The 24993-nt window shown below is 38.0% G+C and overlaps 1 protein-coding gene across 3 annotated transcripts in view; it reads left to right on the top strand.

The window, feature by feature from the left end:
- slc17a9b (solute carrier family 17 member 9b) overlaps positions 1 to 20918 on the top strand; it is a 54121-nt gene extending 33203 nt beyond the window's left edge. For 2 of the 3 annotated variants that reach the window (XM_048549874.2, XM_059652802.1), the window contains exons 7-13: positions 1107 to 1203; positions 3026 to 3113; positions 8324 to 8376; positions 8475 to 8590; positions 10410 to 10465; positions 14154 to 14183; positions 18336 to 20918. In XM_048549874.2, coding sequence (XP_048405831.1) covers positions 1107 to 1203; positions 3026 to 3113; positions 8324 to 8376; positions 8475 to 8590; positions 10410 to 10465; positions 14154 to 14183; positions 18336 to 18478 — 583 coding nt within the window. In that variant the 3' untranslated portion in view covers positions 18479 to 20918. The remainder of the gene's footprint in view (positions 1 to 1106; positions 1204 to 3025; positions 3114 to 8323; positions 8377 to 8474; positions 8591 to 10409; positions 10466 to 14153; positions 14184 to 18335) is intronic. The other variant, XM_048549875.2, reaches the window with a different exon arrangement.
- The last annotated feature ends 4075 nt before the right edge of the window (positions 20919 to 24993 follow it).

Below are 24993 nucleotides of genomic sequence, written 5' to 3'. Positions count from 1 at the left end.
CCAGGTTGACAGGGCTGTTAAGAAGGCATACAGCGTTTTAGCTTTTATTAACGGAGGGATCGAATTCTGGAACCAAGAGGTTATGGTGAAGCTGTACAAAACTCTGGTGCGGCCGCACTTGGAGTATTGCGTACAGTTCTGGTCACCGCATTATAAGAAGGATGTGGAAGCTTTGGAAAGGGTGCAGAGGAGAATTACTAGGATGTTGCCTGGTATGGAGGGAAGGTCTTATGAGGAAAGTCTGAGGGACTTGAGGCTGTTTTCATTAGAGAGAAGAAGGTTGAGAGGTGACTTAATTGAAACATATAAAATAATCAGAGCGTTAGATAGGGTGGATAGGGAGAGCCTTTTTCCTAGGATGGTGACGGCGAGCACGAGGGGGCATAGATTTAAATTGAGGGGTGAAAGATATAGGACAGATGTCAGAGGTAGTTTCTTTACTCAGAGAGTAGTAAGGGAATGGAACGCTTTGCCTGCAACGGTAATAGATTCGCCAACTTTAGGTACATTTAAGTCGTCATTGGACAAGCATATGGATGTACATGGAATAGTGTAGGTTAGATGGGCTTGAGATCGGTATGACAGGTTGGCACAACATCGAGGGCCGAAGGGCCTGTACTGTGCTGTAATGTTCTATGTTCTATGTTCTATGGGGAGTACAAATCATTTCCCCTATCTATGGTTCCGATTATGTCATGCTCATTTTAAACTGGTCCCTTGCAGCTTTCTCCTCACAGCCTAAATTAAGTAGATGGATTACATCTAGAGAATTAAACGAGGGATCCACATTGTGTCTTTTCTTGTGTTTCTTCTCATCCTACACCTCTGTCAGTTCCAATTAAAACAACTTCCATTAAAATGTGGACTGGAGTCTCAAACAAATTTTTTTCTCCCCATTACAGAAGGAAAGCAACTTCATCCCTTCTTTGTATCTCGGAGGAAATTTACAGTTTTCACTACCTCAGCATTGGTGTTACTTTGATAGTGAACTTTTTTTATGAAGTCTCACCGTCAGTTCCCTTTACATTTGTGGCCCTTTTCTGTCACGATTATATTATTTAATCTGTTGCATGTCATTCTTTTAATAATGTTTGTCTTTTTAACAGGGGTGTCATTGTAGCTCATGTTTGCATCAGCGGTACTTTTTTCTGCCTTTTGTCATGGATGCCAACATTCTTCCATGATTCGTTTCCTGAATCTAAGGTGTGTTATCTCAAGCCTGTGAACCATATCTAGTTCTTTTATAAGATGTAAAAATGAATTAAGTAAATTGTATTTTAATAAAAAAAGACATTCAGAATTTTCTGATTACATGTGGTAAGATACTATCTTCTAACCAAAACAGGATCTTCAAAAATATGTGTTAAAGTAGAAACAATTTCTATCTCTCTAATGGTTCTGTCCATTTTATTATTGTTCGGTGTAAACTGTAATGGTGACCATGGTTCTGAGGCTCTTATCGACTTCACAGCATCAAAAGGAAGCAGACCCTTGTGGTTTGGCATTTCTCCCTCAAGGAAGATAAAAATCCTGAGTATGTGCCATTAGACTTCTTGTTGGCACTACTTTTTAAAGCACATGGATAGAGTTATTTTAGCAGAGATTTGACTGCAGATTTCTTTTGAAGAATGTTGCATTGTTTATGAAGAATGTTAGAAAACCTAGAGCAAGATTAAAAAGCTAATAGTTGTACAGGTTCCTTTTTAATTGGCGGGTATATGTGACTGTGCACAAATATTAAACATTTAAAGCATAAACTTGACCACATCTTTAAAGTACAGAATAGTTGAAATAAATTTTTTAAGTTAAGAAATGATAAATCTTCACACATACCGTTTTGGTAAACTATCATTGAACAGCACATAACAGTTTTTATTTTTCCTACTTCTTGACAAGTGTATAAAGGGCATTCTGTAATGACCTTTAAGTTTTTATTTAGAAACTATTAAAGTCTAATTCTTTGTCTGTGCTGATCTTGTCCCAACATAACTGCTGAAAACTGGCAGCAGATTTGCTCTATAAATACGGTAAATTCACCTCTGAGATTCTCCGTCAAGGGACTGGAGCCATATAATTGTAAATTGAAGCAAATAGATTATTTTTGTTTTTGTTCACCTGTCGTCCTGGCAGTGGGAAAGTTAAAGGAGCAAAGGGAATATTTTGTACTTTTTCCAAAATATGGCTGCTTTCATTTGAAAAAAAAACTTTATTTCTGCTTCTGTAGCTTTACAATTGGCTGGAAAACCTATCCAGAGAGACAAAGCAAAACCATCATTTTCGCTGAGAGAATTTGAAAGGCTTGTAATATTAAGCCTGGCAGTGGCTTTATCTTATTTTCGTTGATGTTCCTGTTACTAGGCACAGTTTGTTGTAATTGAAATTGTTTACATCAGCAAGTTGGTGTACTTTACTATAAAATAATAGATTTTTTGCTTCGTGTTGATTGTCAGGTTCCAGGAAGGTACATTAATTTGTCACAGTACTTGTTAAATTCTCCTTTAATTTTGCATAATGTTGGAAGATGTTAACACAGCTGCAGCTCATATTGAGAAAGCATTACACAACATACCTATGGAGTTGAAATTTTAAATGCCTTTGTCTATTTACACTCTGGAGCCACGAAGAGAACAACCATCCTATTTAACATTGCACGCATGCCTAATTTCCATTGTACAGTACCACAGGCTTCACCAGCAGCACAACACCAGGGAACTATCCATGTTGATACAGTAGGGTTTTGTAACTATTACAAGACTCCTCATTGAGAGTATTGTTATCATTTCTGATGGGGTTTCTCTTTGATTCTGAGATGTGCATTAACTTTATATAATCTCTCTTGCGCTTCCTTTGTGATTGGAAAAGAGAATACATTAGTATAAACAGGTGAGCAGCTGACAATTTGGGAGTTTTTATTTGATTATAAATTTTTTTGGACATTCAGATGCTAAGATTGAATGAATAATTTTTCGGTTTAATTTGAAGAAGAAAGTTCTCATTGAGATTGCATTCTGTCTTTGTCTTTCAGGGTTGGGTTTTCAATGTAGTTCCTTGGGCTGTTGCAGTCCCATTCTCTTTGTTTGGTGGCATTCTGACTGATCATCTGGTCAAGCTTGGTGAGAAATGAGCTCAGCCTTTCTTGTGAAACTGTATGAACAAACAGAAAACAAAATAATCTTTTACTGAAAATAATACAGCATTTCAAGATTGAGTTCTAACGGAATAATCGAGTTGATGAATTTAATCACAGCCAACCTCAATACATCAATATAACTTGATCTGTTTATTACCAATTTGTGGACCTACTTAAATGAATGAAATCAAATCATCAACTTTCTAGTTAAGGATAGCACATTTACATATATCGTTGGCACTGCAGCAAAAAGATATGAACATACTACCCAAACCCATGACTGTTTGCCTTTCCTATATATCCTTCCTTTTTTAGAGAAAAGAGTTTTTTGTGAATGAACTAACTTTCCCAACACTCAACCCTGCTTCACCCACGTACCCTAACTTTTCTAAATCCTTAACCTTTAACTAATACCCTTAACCTAATACCCTGCCTGCCCCTAGTTTCTATCCAATTTTTGTCCTTCACTGACAACTTGATTGTACCCTCAGGCTTTGTGCAATTCATCGAGCTATGACTTCATAATATTTGTTCAGGATCGGTGCAGACAGTATAGTGGAACCATCTGAGTAACTAGCTGCTGAAACTTCACAAACCACTTTACAATGGAATACATTGGACACACAACAATGGCTTTGGAGGTTCCTGTTCCACTTTCCAAAACAATTAGTGCTGTAATGTAAACACTGTTAAATTATTCTGAAACATTGGAAATCTGAAGAAACTCAATTGCATTAACAAATAAATAATTTACTGTTCTAATAGACAGCCCTGATCTATTTCCAGTTTTCCTTGAATAGATGATCGGTCATGACGTATATGTTCATAGAATGTTATTGGGAGAGCTTCTGAGAACAGCAGGTTCTTTATGAAACATGGGAATATATCGGGAATGGATTAATGAATGATCTGAAGTGAAGGCACCCCTAGGTACCATCAACTGTAATATGATTGTGTCTTTTATTCAGTTTCAGGGACAGAGGAGTGGGTCCAAGGCTATTTTTCAAATATTAAAAGAGCTATAATGAAGACATGAAAGCATACTAGATTGAGTGAATTGGCAAATTAAGCTAAAGAATCAGTCAATATAGATGCAGTGGCAGATATATTAAGTAGATATTTCAGAATATACAGAATAGTTCATTCCAATGAGTAAAAAAAATTCCAAGGGATGGACCTGCCGTCTGTGGTGGACCAGGTAGAAGGTGATTAACTACATTAACCAGGTTAAAGGTAGCATCACCCTTAAAGAAAAAGTGTAAATATTGTAAAGACTGGAGGCAGCTCAGAAAATTGGACAGCATATAAAAGAAAGCAAAGAACGATCAAATTTTAATAGGGAGCGTATTAGCGAAAGCTTCTCAGAAATATGAAAAATTTATATAAAAATTAAACAAAGAGGTGACAAAGTGAGTGTTGGTCCTATAGTGAGTCAAACTGGAAAATTAAGAATGGAAAATAAGGAAATGGCAGATGAATTGAACAGATATTTTGCATCAGTCTTCACTGTACAGGATACAAGAGGATGCAAGAAGGAGCAATAGACCAGGCAATAGATGGGAGGAACAAGGTGAGGGAAATGACAATCACCAGAGAAGAGGCACTAATTAATTGTTGGAGTTGTGGGCTGACAAGTGCCTGAGTCCCAATGGACTTCATCCCAGGTTAAAAAAGAGGTGGCTAGTGAGATATTTGGTGCATTGATTCTGATTTTCTAAAACTTCCTTGAATCTAAATGGTGAGAAAATTCATAAAACAGAAGTACAAAGGGATCTGGGAGTGTTGGTCCAGGATCCTCTAAAAGTTAACTTGCAGGTAGAGCCCATGATTAAGAAAGCGAATGTAATGTTGTCGTTTATCTCAAGAGGGTTGGAATATAAAAGCAGCGGTGTGCTTCTGAGGCTTTATAAAGCTCTAGTTAGGCCCCATTTAGAATACTGTGTCCAATTTTGGGCCCTACACCTCAGGAAGGACAAACTAGCCCTGGAGAGTGTCCAGCGGAGATTCACACGGATGATCCCTGGAATGGTAGGTTTAACATATGATAAACGGCTAAGGATCCTGGGATTGTACTCATTAGAGTTTAGAAGGTTGAGGGGAGATCTAATAGAAACTTACAAGATAATGTATGGCTTAGAAGGGGTAGACGCTGGGAAGTTGTTTCCGTTAGGCAGGGAGACTAGGGCCTGTGGGCACAGCCTTAAAATTAAAGGGAGTAAATTTAAAACGGAAATGAGACGATATTTCTTCAGCCAGAGAGTGGTGGGCTTGTCGAATTCATTGCCACGGAGTGCAGTGGAGGATGGGACATTAGATGACTTCAAGGCAGAGATCAACAAATTCTTGATCTCACAAGGAATCAAGGGCTACGGGGAGAGTGCAGGGAAGTGAAGTTGAAATGCCCAACAGCCGTGATTTAAATGGCGGAGTGGACTTGATGGGCCGAATGGCCTTACTTCCACTCCTATGTCTTATGGTCTTATCAAGGGCAGCCCCTTTAGATTTGAATGTAGTGATAGTTGCTGCATAATTGGCCACTCTTAACCTGTCTGTATTTTTTATAACCTCCTAGTGTTTCCTTCACCGTCTACTTTCCTACCTGTCTTTATTTCATCAACAAATTTAGCAATATGTCATATGTCCCTTCATCTAAATAATTTATATGAATTATAAACGGTTGAGATCCCAGTACTAACCCCTGTGGCACACCACTCATCACATCTTCCTAAGCTGAAAAAAGGCCTATTCATACCTACTGTTTACTTCCTGTTTGATACCACTTCCTGCAAAAGGAGGAAAAGAGAACTTAGGCAACTACAGGCCAGTTAGCTTAACATCTGTCTTGGGAAAAATATCAAAAACTATTATGGGAGAAGTTAAAGAATGGCTCTTATAAAAGTTCAAGATAATCAGTTAGACCGGGTGTGGTTTTGTGAAAGAGATATCATGTTTGACGAATGTATTGGCGTTCTTTGAGGAAGTTACGCATACTGTGGCTAAAGGGAAACAAATAGATGAACTTTACTTAGTTTTTCAGGAAGTATTTAATAAGGTTATTGCAAAAAATAAAATCTCACTGTGTAAGGGTCAGCATAATGACATGGATAGAAGATGGGCCAGCTAACAGGAAGCAGACTGTGTTTGAGAAGATGATGTGCCACAGGTATCAATACTGGGACCCCAACAGTTTGCAATTTATATAAATGATTTTGATGAAAGGATGGAAGGTATGGTTGCCAAATTTGCTGGTCACACAGTCATAGGTGGGAAAATAAGTTGTGAAGTGGACAAAAGGAGATTGTACAAATAGGTAAATGAGTGGGCAAAAATGTGACACATGGTGTATAGGGTGGAGAAATGTGAAATTGTCCATTTTGACAGGAAGGATACAACAGAGGTATATTATCTAAATGGTGAAGATTGCAAAGCCATGAGAGGTAGAGTGATCCTTGTGCATGAAATATAACTGGTTCATCTGTGATAGTTCAAGTAATTAGAAAGATGATAGAATGCTATAATTTACGATGAAGGGAATTGAATACAAAAGTAGGGGGATATGCCTCAGTTATTTAGAGTACTGGTGATACTGCATCTGGAGAACTGTGCACAGTTTTGGTCACCTTATTTAAGGATGGATATAAATGCTGTAGAGGCAGTTAAGAGATGAATTTATTAGAAAAATACTTTGATTAGATGTGTTATCTTATGAGAACGGGTTGGATAGGCTAAGCTTGGGGTTATGTTGGTCCTTTACCAACATACTAGGGGTTAACATCAAACAGAATCTGGCTGGGCTAAATATACAAGTATTGTGCCTACAGTTGTAGGTCATAGGTTAGGAATCGTAGAACTACACCCCCCCCCCCGGCAAAGTCCGTCCACCATCTACAAAGCACAAGTCAGGAATGTGATTGAATACTCTCCACTTTCCCAGATGAGTGAGGCTCCAACAACACTCAAGAAGCTTGACACCATCCAGGACTAAGCAGCTGACTTGATAGGCATTACATCTACAACATTTACTCCTTCCACCACTGGCACTTCGTAGCAACAGTACATTCCATTTACAAGATACACTTCAGAAATTCACTAAGGCTTCTTAGGCAGCACCTTTCAAACTCATGACCACTGCATTAAGAAGGACAAGGGTAGCAAAGACATTAGAACACCAATGCCTTGCAAGTTCAGTGTCAGCCTTGAAATAGACAGCTTTCTAATCATTATGGGAATCAAGGGTTATTGGGATGACTTAGGAAGGTAGAATTGAGATTTATTAGATTAGCCATGATCTAATTGAATTAGAAACACACATAATAGACTAAATAGTGGACTTCTGCTCCTACATCTTATGATCTTAAGCCACTCACCATCCTAACTTGGAAATGTACTATCATTCCTTCCGTGTTGCAGGGTCAAAATCCTGGAACCAACCCTCCCACCCCAATGACATTGTGATTGTACTTACACTGAATGAACTAGAGTCTTTAAAAAAATCAGCCAACCACCATCTTCTCAAGAGCGTCTAGGGATGGGCAGTAAATGCTGGCAGAGCCAACAAACACCCATGTCCTAAGAAGAATAAAAAACAATTTGGACGAGTGACTTGATTGAAATCTATAAAACCTGAAGGGTTTTGCCATGGTAGATGTATAGTGGATGTTTGCCCTTGTGCAAGAATAGAGAAGTGGGAGTTGCTGTTTAAAAAGTAGAGGTTGCCTTTTTAAAACAGAGTTGAAGCAAATTTTTTTCTTTGAGTTTTTGTGTCTTTGGACCTGTCTCTGTGAAGAGGTGAGGGTGTGGGTGCAGTGACTTTTTTAAAGCAGCGGAATGTAGTTTTCAGTTAATCAGGAGTTGAAAGATTGTAGGAGGTTGGTGGGAATATGGATTTATGGTTACACTCGGTTCAGCTATTATGTTATTGAATGGCTAAGCAGGCTTGAGGGCTGAATGGCCTAAATGATTTTCCTAGTGAGGAACTAGCTCGAACTTTCTTGTGAAACTATGAATCACAGAAAGCAATGGAAAACAAGCTTTGGTTTTGATGTCATAAATGTTTTGAATTATTATCATTGAGCTTTAGAAAGGAAAAATAAGCTGCAAATTGAAGTAAAACATACGGAGAAAATATTAATACGGATGCAAAATGTATACAAATTTTGCTTGTAGTGATAATTCTATATTTGGATATTACAGAATTTACTCTATTTTTAGGGTTTGACACTGCTAAGGTGCGTAAATTAATGCAGGTATGATGACTAGTAGTTTATTTAAAACATTCTTAAAATAGTTTGACTGTGTGAGAGAATGCAGTTAAAACCAGCTTCTTATGTTTGCCTTCAAACAGGTGATTGCCATGGGATTATCCAGTATCTTTACCGTATTACTGAGTTACTCAGGCAGCTATTACCAATCATTAATGTGTATATCAGCTAGTTTAGGACTTCAGACCTTCAGTCACAGGTAAGCTAAGATTAGTTACATTATATTCTCAGATCTCTGATCATCTATTAAATATATATTGTAGACTTAAGGTATTCACTTTGACTCAGTGGGTTGGCTTATTATCGCTGAGCAAAGAGGTTGTATGTTCTAGCCATACCTTATGTTATCAGTATTCCACTGGCAGAGGTGCCAACTTTTAATGAGACACTAAACTAAGGCTCCATCTCATGTGGACATAAAAGATCCTTTTTTTATTACATACGCTACTTTATTAAAAAAAACTTTTAAAAAACATTGTCACAACCGCAGTTCAGTTCTGTACAATAGCACATGAAGAAAACAAGCAAACATTGGAGTTTGACTCTATCCAACAAACAAACAAAGAGCATCTCTTACTTGTACCAGGCCAAATGCATGTAAAAATATCTTACTGCATTATTCAGAGGTGAGCAGAGAACTTTTCACAATGCCCTGGCTAAGGTTTTCATAGTTCTTTGTGGAAATTTGCTACATGCAATTTGGCTGCCCCAGCGTTGACAACACACAGTACACTTCAAAAGGATACTTTGATGCCTCTGAAATGCATTTAAGATTTCTGTGCATCTGGCTGGCATTATGTAAGCGCAGGTTGCAACTTCATTTTCCTCAATCTAAACAATAGTCATTAACTTTTAGTATGTAGTGAAAACACCGTACACATACCACCTTCTTTAACATTTTACCTGGTTTTATCATTACCTGATCATACCTTTAACAGTTTACCTTCTATAGCTAAACTTCATTTTTTTCTAATCTTGGAATACTTTTAGGATCTGAATTGATTTTCAATTCAATATTTTTTCATTTCACCTCTAACATTACTCATCACCATTCTTGCCTTAGCCATCTAACACTGAAACTTTTCTCCATAACTTTCTCACCTCCAGATTTGATTACTGAAGTGGCCTCCTGGCCAAGTTGCCGTCATCCAAAGTGCTGCTCCCTGTTTCCTGTGCAGCTGTCCTAAATTCCTGCACTGACCCGTCTTTCCTCAATGGTATCACTCTGGCTTCTGAGTGAGAGCATTATAGACTCAAACTGCACTCCAGAATATGAATTTGTAATTTGTAATCTCATCTGACATTACTGTGCAGTTTAGAGGGATTGCTAGATTGTTAGACGTGCTGCCTTTCAGTTGTTACATTAAACTGAGGTTGCTTCTGCCTTTGAGATGGATATAAAACATCTCATTTTAAAGCAGACAGGTATCACAGACAACATTTGTATTTTAATCTTAATCCACTCAATTAGATGATGTAGCTATTTAATCCTTTCCTGTTTCTGGGCCTTTGTGTGTAAAATGGCTGGTATAATTGCCCTAGAAAATAGCATTTCAAAGATCAGTCATGAGCTGTGAAGTGCTTTACATGTCTGGGTTACATGGGATAATTCCATGGCATTATTTTTTTCCTCAAATAGTGGCAGTAAAAAACAGATTATTTGGTTTTGCTGTTTGTGGGATCTTGCTATTTTCAATTTGTCTGCCGCATTTTAACAATAACAAATGCCCTTCAGAAACTCCACTGATTGTAAAGCACTTTTGAATGCCTGAGAATGTGATAAATGTGCAAGCTGGTTAGTTTTGTGCAGACAGTAACAAATCGTGAATTACTAAATTGAGTTCTAGTTTTGAAATTGAATTTTTGAATAAATGGAAAAGGGAGCTTTTTTTGGAAGCTTGCACATTTTATTTACCTGATGCAGAGTTAGTGCTGAATAGATTTAAGCTTATTCCAGATGAACGCATTGTGCAAAAATGTGAAGTTGAAGTATTTTGCTGTTCTCTTTGTTTTCATAGTGGGGTAACTGTCAATGTTCAAGATTTAGCACCATCCTGTGCCGGTGCACTGTTTGGTAAGTAACAGTTACAAAAACATTTTGCATAGCTGTATATATCCTGTACATTCTGTCACGATAATAAATTTATATCAGAGGTTAATGATCAGTGACAAGGCCCAACCATCGTTCACTTACTTTCTAAACTTGAGCTTTCAATGTATTAAGCACCACCTATGTGATGATGTTACAGAGACTTGATCAGTCAAGATGAGCTTGTATAAGACAGATCTGAGGCGAGTGTATGCCTAGTGGTCTCTGTAATAATGTAGGTCATAGTCCACAATGTGTAAATAGTTGCAGTGTTGCAATAAACTTCACATTATTTACTCAACAAACCTCTTCTCGTTAGACCAGAGGCTATCCTCAACCAAATTACAACACTGCAACCATGAAGACACCCACAAACACCAAATAGTGAGAGGCAGTGTGGCGTAGACAGTGAATAACTGCCACAGCTTAATCAGCAACAGTGATTAGCACGATTTCTAAAATTTGCAAACTAAAAGAAGTCAGACAAAAACAAAATGTTGAAGATACGAGAACTGTGAAATAGAGTCATTGAGTTGTACAGCGTGGAAACAGACTCTTTAGTCTAACTTGTCCATGTCAGCCAGATATCCTAAATCAATCTAGTCCCATTTGCCAGCATTTGGCCCATAACCCTCTAAACCCTTCCTATTCATATACCCCTTAAGATGCCTTTTAAATGTAATAATTGTACTAGTCTCCACCACTTCCTCTGGCAGTTAATTCCATACGCACACCACTCTCTGTGTGAGAAAGTTGTCCCTTAGGTCTCATTTATATTTTTTCCCTGCAGAAAGCAGACCTGACATGCATTGTACTCCTAGCCATCTCTTTAGTAATGTGGAACAAAATTCATGCAATCTGTAAACAGTCACAGAAATTTTGTTAACTCAACTAAACACTATCTTCATCCATGCTAGAATCACTAAAGGGTTGACGGCACCCAAACACACAAAGATATCTGGTGTGTTTTCAACTCGTTCTTTTTATGAGGTGGTTCAGAGAAGCAAAGAGAGAGAGACAGAGAGATGTGTTGATGCTCTTTAGTCAAATTATTTCTAATGTTGTATTGAAAATTCATTGCACCCACAACCTGTATTATGTGAGCTCCCAATGACAGTATTGTAGACTGGACGTCTCTATCCAAAGAACCTTTTCCTTGCAAATCACAGAATCTCTACAGTGGGGAAGCAGGCCATTCATTCCCACTGAGTCCACATTGACACTCTGAAGAGCATCTCACTCAGACCCACCCTGTAACCCTGCATTTCCCATGGCTAATCCACCTAGCCTGCAATCCCTAGGCACTATGGGACAATTTAGCATGTCCAGTCCATCTCACCTGCACATCTTTGGACTGTGGGAGGAAACAGTGATCTTGATACTGATCAACTAAGCCATGAATATACTGGACTACACTGTTCAGATCCAGAAAAATGAATCAGAGCTTAAAGCAACTACCTGTAACTCGATAGTAGATTTTTTTCATTGTCATTAGCAAAGTAGAATCTAACAAACATTTGTATATTTGTGCTCATATCTAAAAGCAAGAACTCCACAGTGATTACCATACTCAGAATAGCTTTCAGAATCAGGGAAGCTAAAATGAATATGAGAAAGGCTATAATATAAAGAGCTTGCAGTATGCCAGGAAAATGAGTTTTGTAAGATCGTTCTGTATTTTAAGATCTGTTTTGTCTGCACCAATTGAATGTTGTCCAGTTTACTGCCCAAAGCCAGTTCTAAAGTACTCATTTAGTGATCTTTAGACCAGGCTGCATTACTTCATAATTCAGTTTATACCTCAGCAGCACACTAGACATTCTTGTGCAAATGTGGAATTTTAAAGTGGAAGATTTTCCTTTACCATTATGCATGCATTCGCTGGTGGGATGTTCATTTTCTTCTTACTAATATCTAATTAATAATTTTAGTCCTGCTGAATTAGCAAAATAGTTACAAAAACAGAAATAGTAGGATAAGCTCAGCAGGTCTGGCAGCGTCTGTGGAGAGAAATGAGAGTTAACGTTTCAGGTCAAGTGACTTTTCCTCAGAACCGGAAGCTTCCGCAGTTCTTTCGGTTTTCATTTAGTAAAATAGTTAAACTGGTTATTTACAAAAAAAAAACTGCAATTGCTGGAAATCTCAGTTATAAAGAGAAAATGTTGAAAATGGGTGTTGCACCATCTGTGGAGATAAAAGTAGAGCCGATGGGCAGTATTTAGTGCAGGTGATGGAGAGCTTGCTCACCAGTTAGAGAGCCTGTGAGAGCCTTGTGTCACTCCTTTTGGAAAGACCAGTCACATTTAACTGCCAATTAGGCATGTACCTGGATAGTGGCAGGCCTTCTCCATGATTGAGAATGCTGGGGGCACAGGTCCCACACCAAGATCAGAGGTCAGCTGCCCGTTATTGCTCAGCAGCATCGCCAAGTGGCTGTTGCCAGTAATGCACCCACTCAAAATCAGAATGGACAAAAGGAGAGGCCAAGGGGTTTCTGCAGCCACAGCAGAAAGATGGCTGTTAGTGGGCTGCCCTTTCACAACTCTTGATGAGGGACTAAACACTTTTGAACAAGAGACATAACTTCATTCGCCATGACCCCTTCCCGAACAAAAGCAAAAATGATCCTAGTGGGTTTTATATTTTGGACTTGCCAACTAATGAGTTCATTGAATCCATACAGAGTGGAAACAGGTCCTTTGGCCCAACAAGTCCACACCGACTCACTGAGCATCCCACCCCGACCCACCTAATCTACACATCGCTGAACACTGTGGGCAATTTAGCATGGCTAATCCACTAAGCTTGGACATCTTTGGGCTGTGGTAGGAAACCAGAGTACCCAGAGGAAACCTACGCAGACACACAGAGAATGTTGCAAACTTCACACAGACAGTCGCCTGAGGGTGGAATTAAAACCATACCTCTGGCGCTGTGAGGCAGCAGTGCTAACCACTGAGCCACCCTGTTGCCCACTGTTGTCTATCTAACGATGGTAGTCGATTGCGGCCCAAATGTGTGTGTTAATTTCACATTTAAGTAGGGGTGATGCAGGAGTGTTATCTATTCAGCTTTTCCATTCTAGATTTCATCAGCAGTGGGGTCCTTATTCATGTACTCCCCACCTGTTTAAATGCTTTCATCCACCACAAAATCTTTTAATAGGAAGCGGGCATTAAATTCTCCAATGGTTCAGCTAAATAACATTTTAGCAGAATGATCCACCACTGCTCTAATGAAAAATCATGAAGTTGAAATGTCGGACTGAATTTATGGGTCACCTGAGGGCAGGAAACCAGGTGAGTGAACCCAAAATTTGGGCACTGTATGCCATTGTAGCATGCTCCCCACCGCTCCACCTCATGGCAGGCAGCTGTGTCAGATGGGCACCCAACCTGTCACCCAATTGATAACCTTAAGTGGGCGATTAATACCTAATTAAATGCATCACCCTTCGCCTTTCTGACTGAATGATAATAGGTGAACCAAACTTCATTGTATTATTTAGCCCCGTAACTCTGTTTCTGTCTCCACAGATGCTGTCATACTGGTTAGTTCTGTGATGTACATCATTTCTAATCATGTCTTTTTATCATCAAAATTTAATTATGCTTCTTGGAGAGTAAATTCAAAGTCTATAGATCTTAAAACTTTAATTTTACTAATTACATAGGTGTTATGAACACAGGTGGAGCTTTATTTGGTGAGTTGTGTTTTTACTTTTACATTTGGGTTACCCCAACGTTTTGCATGTTTGATTTTATACGTACATATTCTGCATCATTTAAGGCCACAGAAGCACAACTGTAATATATTTACGGAGCTGATATATCGATCCTCATCATTTTTGTATTTAAAATTTATGGCCACAATGATTTTTTCCGTTTACATGAATTACACAGAATTGCTGCAACATGGAGCCATAACAACTGATCCCCAACCAGACTATGCCGGGGTTTATACTCCACAAACATCCTTCCGCTCTCAGTTATCTCTTCCAATTCTCGTACTATGTCTTTCTGTTCCCTTCTGCCTCCTGTCTACATCAAATTGACTATTAAGTGTGTCAATGCTTTCTGCTTCAGGTACACCTAGTGGCAGCATGTCCTAGTTTCTCAGTGCTTTCTGAATAGAGAATTGCCTCTAAATTCTTACATTGATCTTTTAGTAGCTGTCATAATTATGAGAATTTGTTCGGTGAAAATATATTCCCAATGGACTCTTTCATATTTGTAAAGACCTTTATCTGTCCTCTCCTAAGTTTTGGTCTTTTTCAGTACGAATGTGCCAGCCTGTGTTGCATGTCATGTTGAATAATTGGTTTCTATTAATAATGTGGAAACTATCTTGACTAAGTACATTGAGTGTTGTCATGTAGTTTTAGGAACTGCAGAAAATTAATTAGGTGGGATAGTGATAGGTGAGTGCAAGGAGACAGTGGTGGGGACTGGTCAGTGAGGTGAGGGGGTGGACCCTCCCACCTCACTGACCAATCCACACCACTGCCTACCTAGCATCACCCATTTACCTTTTAAGCCCAACCCCTCCTCTCTATTTATTTCCGAGCTCCCTTCCCCCTTCCCCATTTCTGAAAAAAGGTCCAACCTGAAAACTTTCCTGCTCCTCTGATTTGCCTGGCCTGCTGTGTTCCTCCAACTCCACACTGTGTTATCTCTGACTCCTGCATCTGCCGTTCTTACTACCTCTAATATATTCATATATTGACTTCAACACTTTCAAGATTAAATTCAATAAAAATCCTTGTATATTGATTTTTAGTTTTTGAAGAAATCTTCAGTAATGTATACTCTACCTGAATTGCACTTTTGGAGGGTGACTAACTGCAGCATTCCTGATCCCAAGCAATAGGTGGAAAGAAAAAGAGAGGAGCAGGAAAAGGCAAAATCGCTTTTGTGTCTTTGAATTCAGCATTTTTTTTCTTTTAGGATGACATTCCAAACAATGAGCAGCACTTATAAACACCCTTGGCAGACTCATGCAGTCCAGCGCATGATGTTTTATGGTTAGCAGGGTGGATGTTCTGTGCGCACATACTGAAATTACCAGACAAACAGTGCTTACAAAAGTTCCTGTTAGGGCCAAACTCTACTTACTGACAATTATGTTGCAATATTTGTGCATTGCAGACGGGAATGTAGGATTCTTGTGAAATTAAAATTTTCCAATACTAGTTATAGTCAAACAAGTCATAGAATGGTTACAGTGTAGAAGGAGGCCATTCAGTCTGTCATGTCAATGAGGAATAATCTTAGTAACACACGCCCAGCTTCTCCTTTGAACCTTGCATATTCTTCCTCTTATTGTTGATTCTGTGATTAAAGCTGCCTCTACCAAACTCTCAGCCTGTGCACTCCAGATCCCAACCACTCTCTGCATGACCAAGCTCACCCTCACATCACCACAGCTCCTTTTCTCAATTACAGTGAGTGTAATCTTTCCGGCCCCTGAATGATAGTGCACTGGTGAAAATGTAGAAAATTCACAAGATAGGCCGTGAGGATCTTCTTTGTATCTGAGGACAAAGAGGAAAAGATCCCATTTTCTAACCAAGTGTTGAACGGCGAGAAGGGATTCTTGCTAGTGAGCAACAAGAGGCCTAATTGCATGTAGTAGCATGTATTAATATCATTATTATTCAATCTGACCTGATGAATACACAGTTTCCCATTCTCCCACTTGCCAGAAATTAGACAATTCCGAAGACAAAACCTGGCAACTCCAGCTCACTGCTTGCTCCCCTGGACCTCCATCTTGGATACCAGGCACTGACACCTCAGGTGGGTTGGTAGGGGAAGGGCTTGCAGTTGAGTGCATACAGAATGTGCACCCTTATCCTAGCCCACTGTCCTGTACACAACTGGAGCAGGCAATGCCGAGATATGATGGAGACTATTGAGCTAGGAGGGCAAGGGCTGTCCTTCAAGGACGAAGGTATGGACACATTGAGCAGGAGGAACAGCACCTTTCACATGAGAGTGCTGCTCATCAAGTGGAACAAGTCAGCCAGAACTGAATTGACATTTGGTTCCAATAGATGAGAGCTGAGTGCAGTGATCACTCATTGATTGTGCGTTTGTTGCTCAAAAGGCAAGCAGTCTGTTTCTGTTTCTGCTCTGACATCAAAAGCAACTTCTGTTTGACTTTGAGATAACACGGTGTGTCTTCAGAAGGGTATCGACTCGAAATGTCAAACTTTCCTGCTCCTCTGAAGCTGCTTGGCCTGCTGTGTTCATCCAACCTCACATCGTGTTATCTCAGATTCTCCAGCATCAGCAGTTCCTACTATTTCTGTCTAACTTTGTTTTGTTTGCTTCTGCTGTTGGTGAATAAAAGTGAATGTTCTGAACCATTTGAAGGACTTTCAGGATATGATGAACCCACACTGAACAATGAGAAGGTACTGGGCTACACTTAGGATTGGAGAAAGAGTAACACTTACTTAGACAGGATTGTAAGGTGGGATGATGTTAACGGTGTGTATATTCTTGAAGAGCAATAGATGTAAGACAATGCAATGAAGTGTCAGCTATGCCATCTATGTCCTCTGAGATGCATTGGTTGCGATTACTCTTCCACTATGTGCACAATGAAAGGCAGGTTTGGACTGCTAGCATTTGACCAGATGTGTGGCTCAGCTTTAAAGATAGTTTTAGAGTTGGCACTGGGGCCAAAGATCCTAAGATGTTCCGGCAATGGCAAGAACATATACCTGTAGCAAATGCGAGAATATGATGAGTGTGCAGCATCATAGATAGGCAACAAAGCCCAAAAGCTCTCTAGGCCTGACACAGCGTAATCCTCTGAAAATGACATTTAACCAACTTCTGGTGACCCTTTTAAAATTGTTTCCTCGCGTTCTCAATTCTTTTACCAGAATAGTTTCTCACTATCTATGCTGACCTAACTCCTTATGGTTTTTAGTATCTCTATCAAATCTTATCTCAGCCTTCTCTTTTCCTAATCTCAAATTCTCCAGTCTTTCCATGGATTTGAAGACTCTCAACCTTGGAACCGCTCTTGTGATTCTTTTCAGCACTCTCTTTAACCTGTTGCCGTCCTTTTCTAAAGTGTGATGTCCAGCTCTGGAGAAAAAGTTTAAAACACATTTACTATTACTTCCTTGCTTTTGTATTTTGTATCTCATTCATCAAACATGTGGTATTATATGTTTTATTAACATTTTTCCTCAATCTATCCTGATGCCTTTATGATATATGCAGATATACACCCCGGTTCCTCTGCTTCTGCATGTTACTTTAAATTATAGGCTTTACATTATCTTCCTGCATTCTTTCTGCTAACATGATCCACTTCATGCTTTGAATTAAAATCCATCTACCATCACCATCCATTCCATCAATGTGTGAACATTCTTTTGAAGTTCTGTACTAGTCACATCACAGTTCAAAAAACTTGCAAGTTTTAGATTATCCTCAAATTTTGAACTTGTACTCTCCACAAAGATTTAAGTCATTAATGTGTCAGGAAGAGCTGGGCTCCTACCACTGACTGCTGGCGAATAAATCTTCCTCCCATTCGAGGAAGGAAGTCTCTTTAAAGCTTAATATTGTAATGAATTGTACTTGTCCTGTGCCTACTTCCTGCAGATGGACTCTTGTGTCTTGACTTGAGTGAATAGGAGTTTCAGATTATTGACTTCAAGTTTTGAAAGCAATATTGTACCGAAGCATGTGAAAATCATGTCCTATGCAAAAATAGCAGAACTAACAACACAACTGGGGCAACAGTGATTTGTGTTGACTTGAGAGACTGCCCATGCTTCCTTTCTTCTGTGGACACCAACATTGTTAATTTTATTTTCTCTTCATTACAGGCGTTGCTTTAGTATACTTTGCAGGTTATCTCATTGAAACTTCAGGATCCTGGCCATCGGTTTTCAGCTTGATCAGCATAGTCAACACATTTGGCCTTTCTATCTTTGTCATCTTTGGTCAGGCTACGCGAGTAGATATATAATTAATGGCTTTCAAACTGAATTCCAAAGTTACTGACCACAGACTTCAAGAAGAAAGAGAGAATATAATTTTAAAATGTAAAGGTTCTGACCAGTTTTTCTTGGATTGATGAACTGTTGAGCTTATTATTGTACTTTGTTTCGAAACAAGTTGCTGCTGAAGTCCTGTTTTGAACAAAAACAAGACTTAAATATGCACAAAACCATTTATGCTATTTTTAGTGATTTTATTTGTTGAAGAAATACTATTTTTACATGAATACACTATTTATCAAAATATACATATACAAACTTATAAATGAAATAAAATGAATTTTATGTGCGTTGTCAGAAGATGAGACACTGATAGTGCCATCTTAAAGGAGGATGCTGACAGAGAGCCAAGCTTAAACTCTGAAAAGATGTAACTGCCCTATGCTGTTCTTCAATTTTATTAGCTGTTTCTTCATTGACTCCATGCTTAAAGGTGCACTTGGAATTTTTGTTTCCAATTTGCATTTTAATCTAATACCAGCATTAGTAATAAATGTGAAATCAATAAGAATCTTCATTTTTGAAGCTTGCAGTTTACAGTTCATCCTTTTTACATTCCAGTAACTAACTATGACTTGTGATGAAAGCAGTATATTATATGATTTTGGATTTCCAAACAGGCTGATAGATATGGGATGGTTCTGCGAAGTTTATTTTTGTATAAGGTTAAGAAGAAACTTAGAACTCTGACTATGTCAAAAAAATCACACAACACCAGGTTATAGTCCAACAAGTTTATTTGAAATCACAAACTTTTCGAATGCAGCTCCTTCATCCTGTTGGATATAACCTGGCATCTTGTGAATTTTGACTTTACCCACCACAATCCAACACCGGTACCTCCACATCATAGAATAGTGACCTAAGTACATAATTTCGAAGAAAGCATATGATGGCAATTCGGTGTCTGGGAGCACTCCTGTAGTATTACTGAATAAAATGTTACTATTGTTGGGTTTATGGCAGGAAGTGTAAACATAATAAGGCAATTGGTTTTGTTTTACTTTGGAACAGAGGTTCAGTTGTTTTTGGATCAGAACAACCCAGATTTCAGTGCCAAACATGAAACCGTTCCCCTTAGCAAAGGAATTAAGGTAGTTCAGGGGATTCAGTCAACTCAGCTGAAGTCCTTTCGAGTCAATGGAGCTTCCAAGCTGGCAGATTTTTGATAACTGCTGTCAAATTGTTACAACTTGAAAAGTTAAAGTCATAAGAATTGTGAGAGGTTCATGCCACCATTACAGAGAGAAATTGTAGGACAAAACTATCTCAACAGTACAAGGGAAGAAACTGTGAAATGCCACTCAAATAAAGTTGAAAAAAAAAGAAATAGCAGTGATATCTCTCGGATTGAATCTCTGTAATAGATAGTGTTGGGAACAGGTTGAAACTTTCCTTTAGAAGTTTGTTTTAAATTCATTCATTTATTTGTTTATTTCATTTGTGCAATAAATGTATTTTCTGTTGTTAAAGAACATATGTAACCTCATGTGAATACATTCCAGTGACTAACCACCACATTAACCAATGATAAAAGAAACTATGACTTGTCATCTTAAATTTCATTCTGGGGGGTTCAACTTATACCAGCAATACTAGCAGCTGGGATTATAATAAACTACACACTCTTTAATTCATTACAGGATTCTTACACTTTTAGATGTAACTTTAATTTTTTTTTGATTATTTTGACAATAAAGATCAAATTTCCAAATGCAATGTCTAAAACCTACTTCTGTAGTTAGTTATTAATATCCACATTGCTGAATATTTCCTTTAGTTTTTATTGTTGAGCATAAAAATGCCAATTGTCTTTTATGAGTTCTGGTGATAGGAATGTCTGGCGTAAACTTGGCACCATTCAGCTATCACAGTCCAATTTTTATCATGTTTGCATGTGGTATTTTCTGACTGTTGACCCATCAACTCAATGACGTGCAGTCCATTTACAGTCCATGTGATATATATGATATATCACATATATTAATTGAAATGTGCTACTTTTAACAGTTAGTTTTGCATGCTTTTACTTTCTGCTTTTGCAATGGGAACAGCAAATCCACACAGCAACTTCACTCTTAACATCAGATTACTGCATAAAATAAAAATAATTAGTTTAAATCCACCATGTTTGTATTCATCAATATCTGTATATTCAGAATCAAATGGTTATGTTTAAATTCTATATATAATTACTTAATTTTAAGTTGCATTGCAATTGTAAGGTGCTTAAATAATAAATGGTTAATTTCTAAACCATTAACTCTGCAGATAAAAAAAATCTTTGGAAGTTGAAAATATATGAACTGTTGCTATTTTGTAGAATATTGGCAATAAAGTTTGAATATAGCATTTTATCTTCTGTGTAGCTGGATGTAGCATTTGTCCAACGACCTGTTTTATTTTCACATTGACAGATATTAAACATTTATAACTGATCTTTAATGCTGAATGAACATCTTTAATCATTTGAAATTGTGTTTAACGTTTTAATGCTGCTGAAATTAAGACTTCTAAAAATTAATGTCAGTAATTCTTAAATTAAATATACTATCTGAAAAATCAATGGACAATGTAATATCTCAGTGTAAAGTATTGCATAAAGAATGAATAGAGTCAGTTCATTTTACCTTATAGAGAAGTTGATGGAAGGAAGTGAATTCACCCTGCCTTATCTGGGATGGATATAGGCACCTGAAGAAGGCTATCATTAGCAACAACAAAAACGGAAGTTTTTGGCAAAGCTCAGCAAGTCTGGCAGCATTGGTGAAGAAAAAAATCAGAGTTAACGTTATCATTAACATAATTCCATTTTCATATTTTTCTACATATACGTTTACTATCTTTTAGACTGTTTGTTACTGTTTTTAGCTTTAATGACTGCTACTGTTTATTATTATCTGATTGAGCTTCATGATAATCTGTCGCTTATGTTTTCGGTGGACTTTGAAAGACGGATGCAAGGTTAATCATCATATGCCAAATCTGGGGTATTCTTTTCAGTAGCAGACAAAACCCACCAGAAACAAATTCATATGACATCAATTCTTACACCATTATTTTATTTCATATAGCATTCTAAAACAAAACAAACTATGCAATACTGCTATACATAATAGATTTTGATGTTGACTTCTATGCTTTTATTATCTGCTCCAATTTTGGTGTCTACCCCCATGAATTGTGAGAGTAAAATATGCCTCAGATTGCATGGAGAGCCGCATCATATGGCATGTAATTTTTTTTTCTGTCTAATCTCCCTCAAATGTTTTGTATTTTTGTTTGTCTTTGAGACCTCTTACATTTACTTTTTCAGTCAGAAAAGGCAATGTTTTTAGCCTTTATTCAAGCTATGATAATTGATTCCTGTAAAGTTACAAGTGAATCTATGGTATACCTGTGCCATGGATGTTGTATCCAGCCTACACTGAACACATGTAGTTCACAAGCTGTCACTAATTAATACCATATAATTTCAATATCATGTCTTTGAATTCATATCCAATACTTCTCGTGTCCATTTACTTTTTTTGTATCTGATGTTGAATCTTTAAAGACATTTATGTTATCACTCTTGGATGCCTCTTCCTTTTCTCAGAATTTAGCTATCTCCTCTTACTAGCTTTTGCAAAGTGTATTTTTTGATACCCTGTATCTTCATTAAGTTGCTCACACAGATTAGGTAGCTAATTAAAAGGTTGTTCTTCCTTACAGTTTGTAATGTTTCCTAACTTGATACCAGCAAATGTTGAGGAAAATTGAAACAAAGTCTGTTGTACACGGCTGCTGTGTATCTTAGTCCAGAAGGATTTCAGATCTTTCCATTTTAATGTCAGTAACTTTGATAGTACAACTTGCAACCATTGTGGGAAATAAAGGTGAAACTAAGCATTTATGTATACATGTTGCACTATAACCTGTATAATATTGTTTAGCAGCAACACTTCATGAGCAGGGGATAGGAAGGAACCCTTTGCTGCACCAGGTATAATCATGTAATAGATGAAGAGAAATTGGTGGATAGATGTATTGCTTTCTCTGTGAAAATATGCATGAATTAGAAGACAGGATTGCCTTGGAAGTGAATAGGAAAAGAATTTGTTTGATGGGCAGTACTACCATGTGAGCATAGTGCCTGGATTTTATTTCTGAACTTTTTAAGGTTATATATGTACTCTTGGATGCCTTTTCCTTCTTTCCAAATTTAGTTACTTTCTTTGACTTCCCTACATTCCCCCACCTCAAAAATGGGCTACTTTGTAATTTTCTGCACAATGTGTCAAAATGCAATGTCAGAAGATAATTGTATTTCCCTCCCAAGATCTAACTAGCTCAAGTTGTAAGGTTAGATCACATAGGATCCAGAAAGAGCTAGCCAATTCGATACAAAATTGGCTTGATGGTAGGAGACAGAAAGTGATGGTTGAGGGTTGTTGATCAGACTAGAGGCCTTTGACCAGTAGTGTGTCGCAAGGATCGGTGCTGGGTCTACTATTGTTGGTTATCTATATAAACGATTTGGATGAGAAAATAGTAGGCATGCTTAGTAAGTTTGCAGATGACACCAAAATTGTTGGTATGGTGGACAGTGAAGAAGGTCGTCTAAGTTTACAGTGGGATCTTGATCAACCAGGCCATTGGGCTGAGGGATGGCTGATGAAGTTTAATTCAGACAAAGGCGAGATGTTGCATTTTAGTAAGACAAACCAGGGCAGGACTTACACAGTTAATGGTAGGGTTCTGGGGAGGGTTGCTGAACACTACAGGAACAGGTATATGGTTCCTCAAAAGTAGCATCACAGGTAGACAGATGCTGAAGGTGGCATTTGGCAAACTTATATTTATTGGTCACAGCATTGAGTACAAGAATTGAGAAGTCATGTGTACAAAACACTGGTAAGGCCAGATTTGGAGTACTGCATACAGTTCTGGTCACTCTGCTACAGGAAGGATGTTATTAAACTGGAAAGCTTTACCAGGATATTACTGAGTCTGGAGGGTTTGAGTTAAAGGCGAGGCTGGATAGGTTAGGACATTTTCCCCTGGAATATAAGAGGCTTAGGGGTAATCTTATAAAGGTTTATAAAATCATAGACAAGGTTCTTTCCCCAGGGTAGGGGAGACCAAACCTAGAGGCCATAGGTTTCAGGTGAGAGGGGAAAAATTTAAAAGTGACCTGAGATGCAACTTTTTCCACACAGAGGGAGGTGCGTACAAGAAATAAGGTCCCAGAGGAAGTGGTAGATGTTTCAAAGATATTTGGACAGGTACATGGATAGGAAAGGTTTAGATGGATATGGGTCAACCACAGGCAAATGGGACCAGTTCAGTTTAGGAAACCTGGCTAGCATGGATAAGTTGATCTAAAGGCTTGTATGCTTCTATGACTCTAAGTCATTAAACAGGTTTTGTTGAGTACAGGAAAGCAAATTTCATATTGACAAGCATTCATAAAATGCACTAGAAAGGAATTGAGATCATTTTTGTTTGACAGTCAGAGAAAAACTAGTTTAACCAGGAGTTCTGAAAAGAGAGTCATATCGGACTCAAAGTTTTAACTTTGTTTCTGACCCCACAGATGCTGCCAGACCCTCTGAGTTCCTCTAGCGCTTATTTTTAGCTAAAAGGAATCTGTTTTGACTGCTTCACTTCTAATCAATTCATTACACTGAGCTGTATCCTTACCCATATTCATGTCACAATCAATTTTATGTGGGAAATGATAATTCTATCAATTGGTTTCATGGATATCATTTTAAGTATTCTGTAGCTTTCTTCAGTTGTAGTTTAAATCAAGTATTTATATTTATAGCTAGATCAGGACAGTGAGAAGTATGCTTTAGAATGGTCCAAAAATTAAACAAAATTGACCATAAAACATTGAAGCAGAAGTAAATTATTTGACCCATTGAGTCTACTTTACAATGCAATTAGATCAGGGCCGATCTAACAATCCTCAACTCTACTTTCTGGCCCTATCACCATAACCCTTGTATCCTTTTATGTTTTTTTCATACAATATTCGTCAATATATAACTGAGAATGAAAACTCAGTTTAAAATCTTCATATCTAAATTTGAAACTTCTGAACAAACCAAAGATTGAAATAATTTAATCGTTTAGGATGGGAGCGGGGTGAACGATGTTGTGGAGATTAATGTGTGTCATTCGGTCACACATTCTAAAGTATGGCCGTAAGTCCCTGCAATAATTATGCAGTTTATTTGGTAAATTTTGAAAACTACTTCAGGGTATCTTGGAGTCAAAAATCCCAACTTTGTTCTCCTGGTCTTAGCTTCCACTATAGTCGCAACGTGTGAACTTAGCCTAGTTTCATCCAAAGGTGAACGATGCTTGTGCAGTGATGGTGTTCCTACTTTCGGGTTCAAGTGCCACCTGCTCCAGAGCGGCGTAATAACATTTCTAAACAGGCTGATTGGGAACATATATCCAACAAGGGCAGGAGCAGACTCAAAGTAGAATG

This window comes from Stegostoma tigrinum, chromosome 19 (genome assembly GCF_030684315.1).
Source record: "Stegostoma tigrinum isolate sSteTig4 chromosome 19, sSteTig4.hap1, whole genome shotgun sequence".
Taxonomy (NCBI): domain Eukaryota; kingdom Metazoa; phylum Chordata; class Chondrichthyes; order Orectolobiformes; family Stegostomatidae; genus Stegostoma; species Stegostoma tigrinum.
This window is presented reverse-complemented; position numbering and strand designations above follow the sequence as displayed.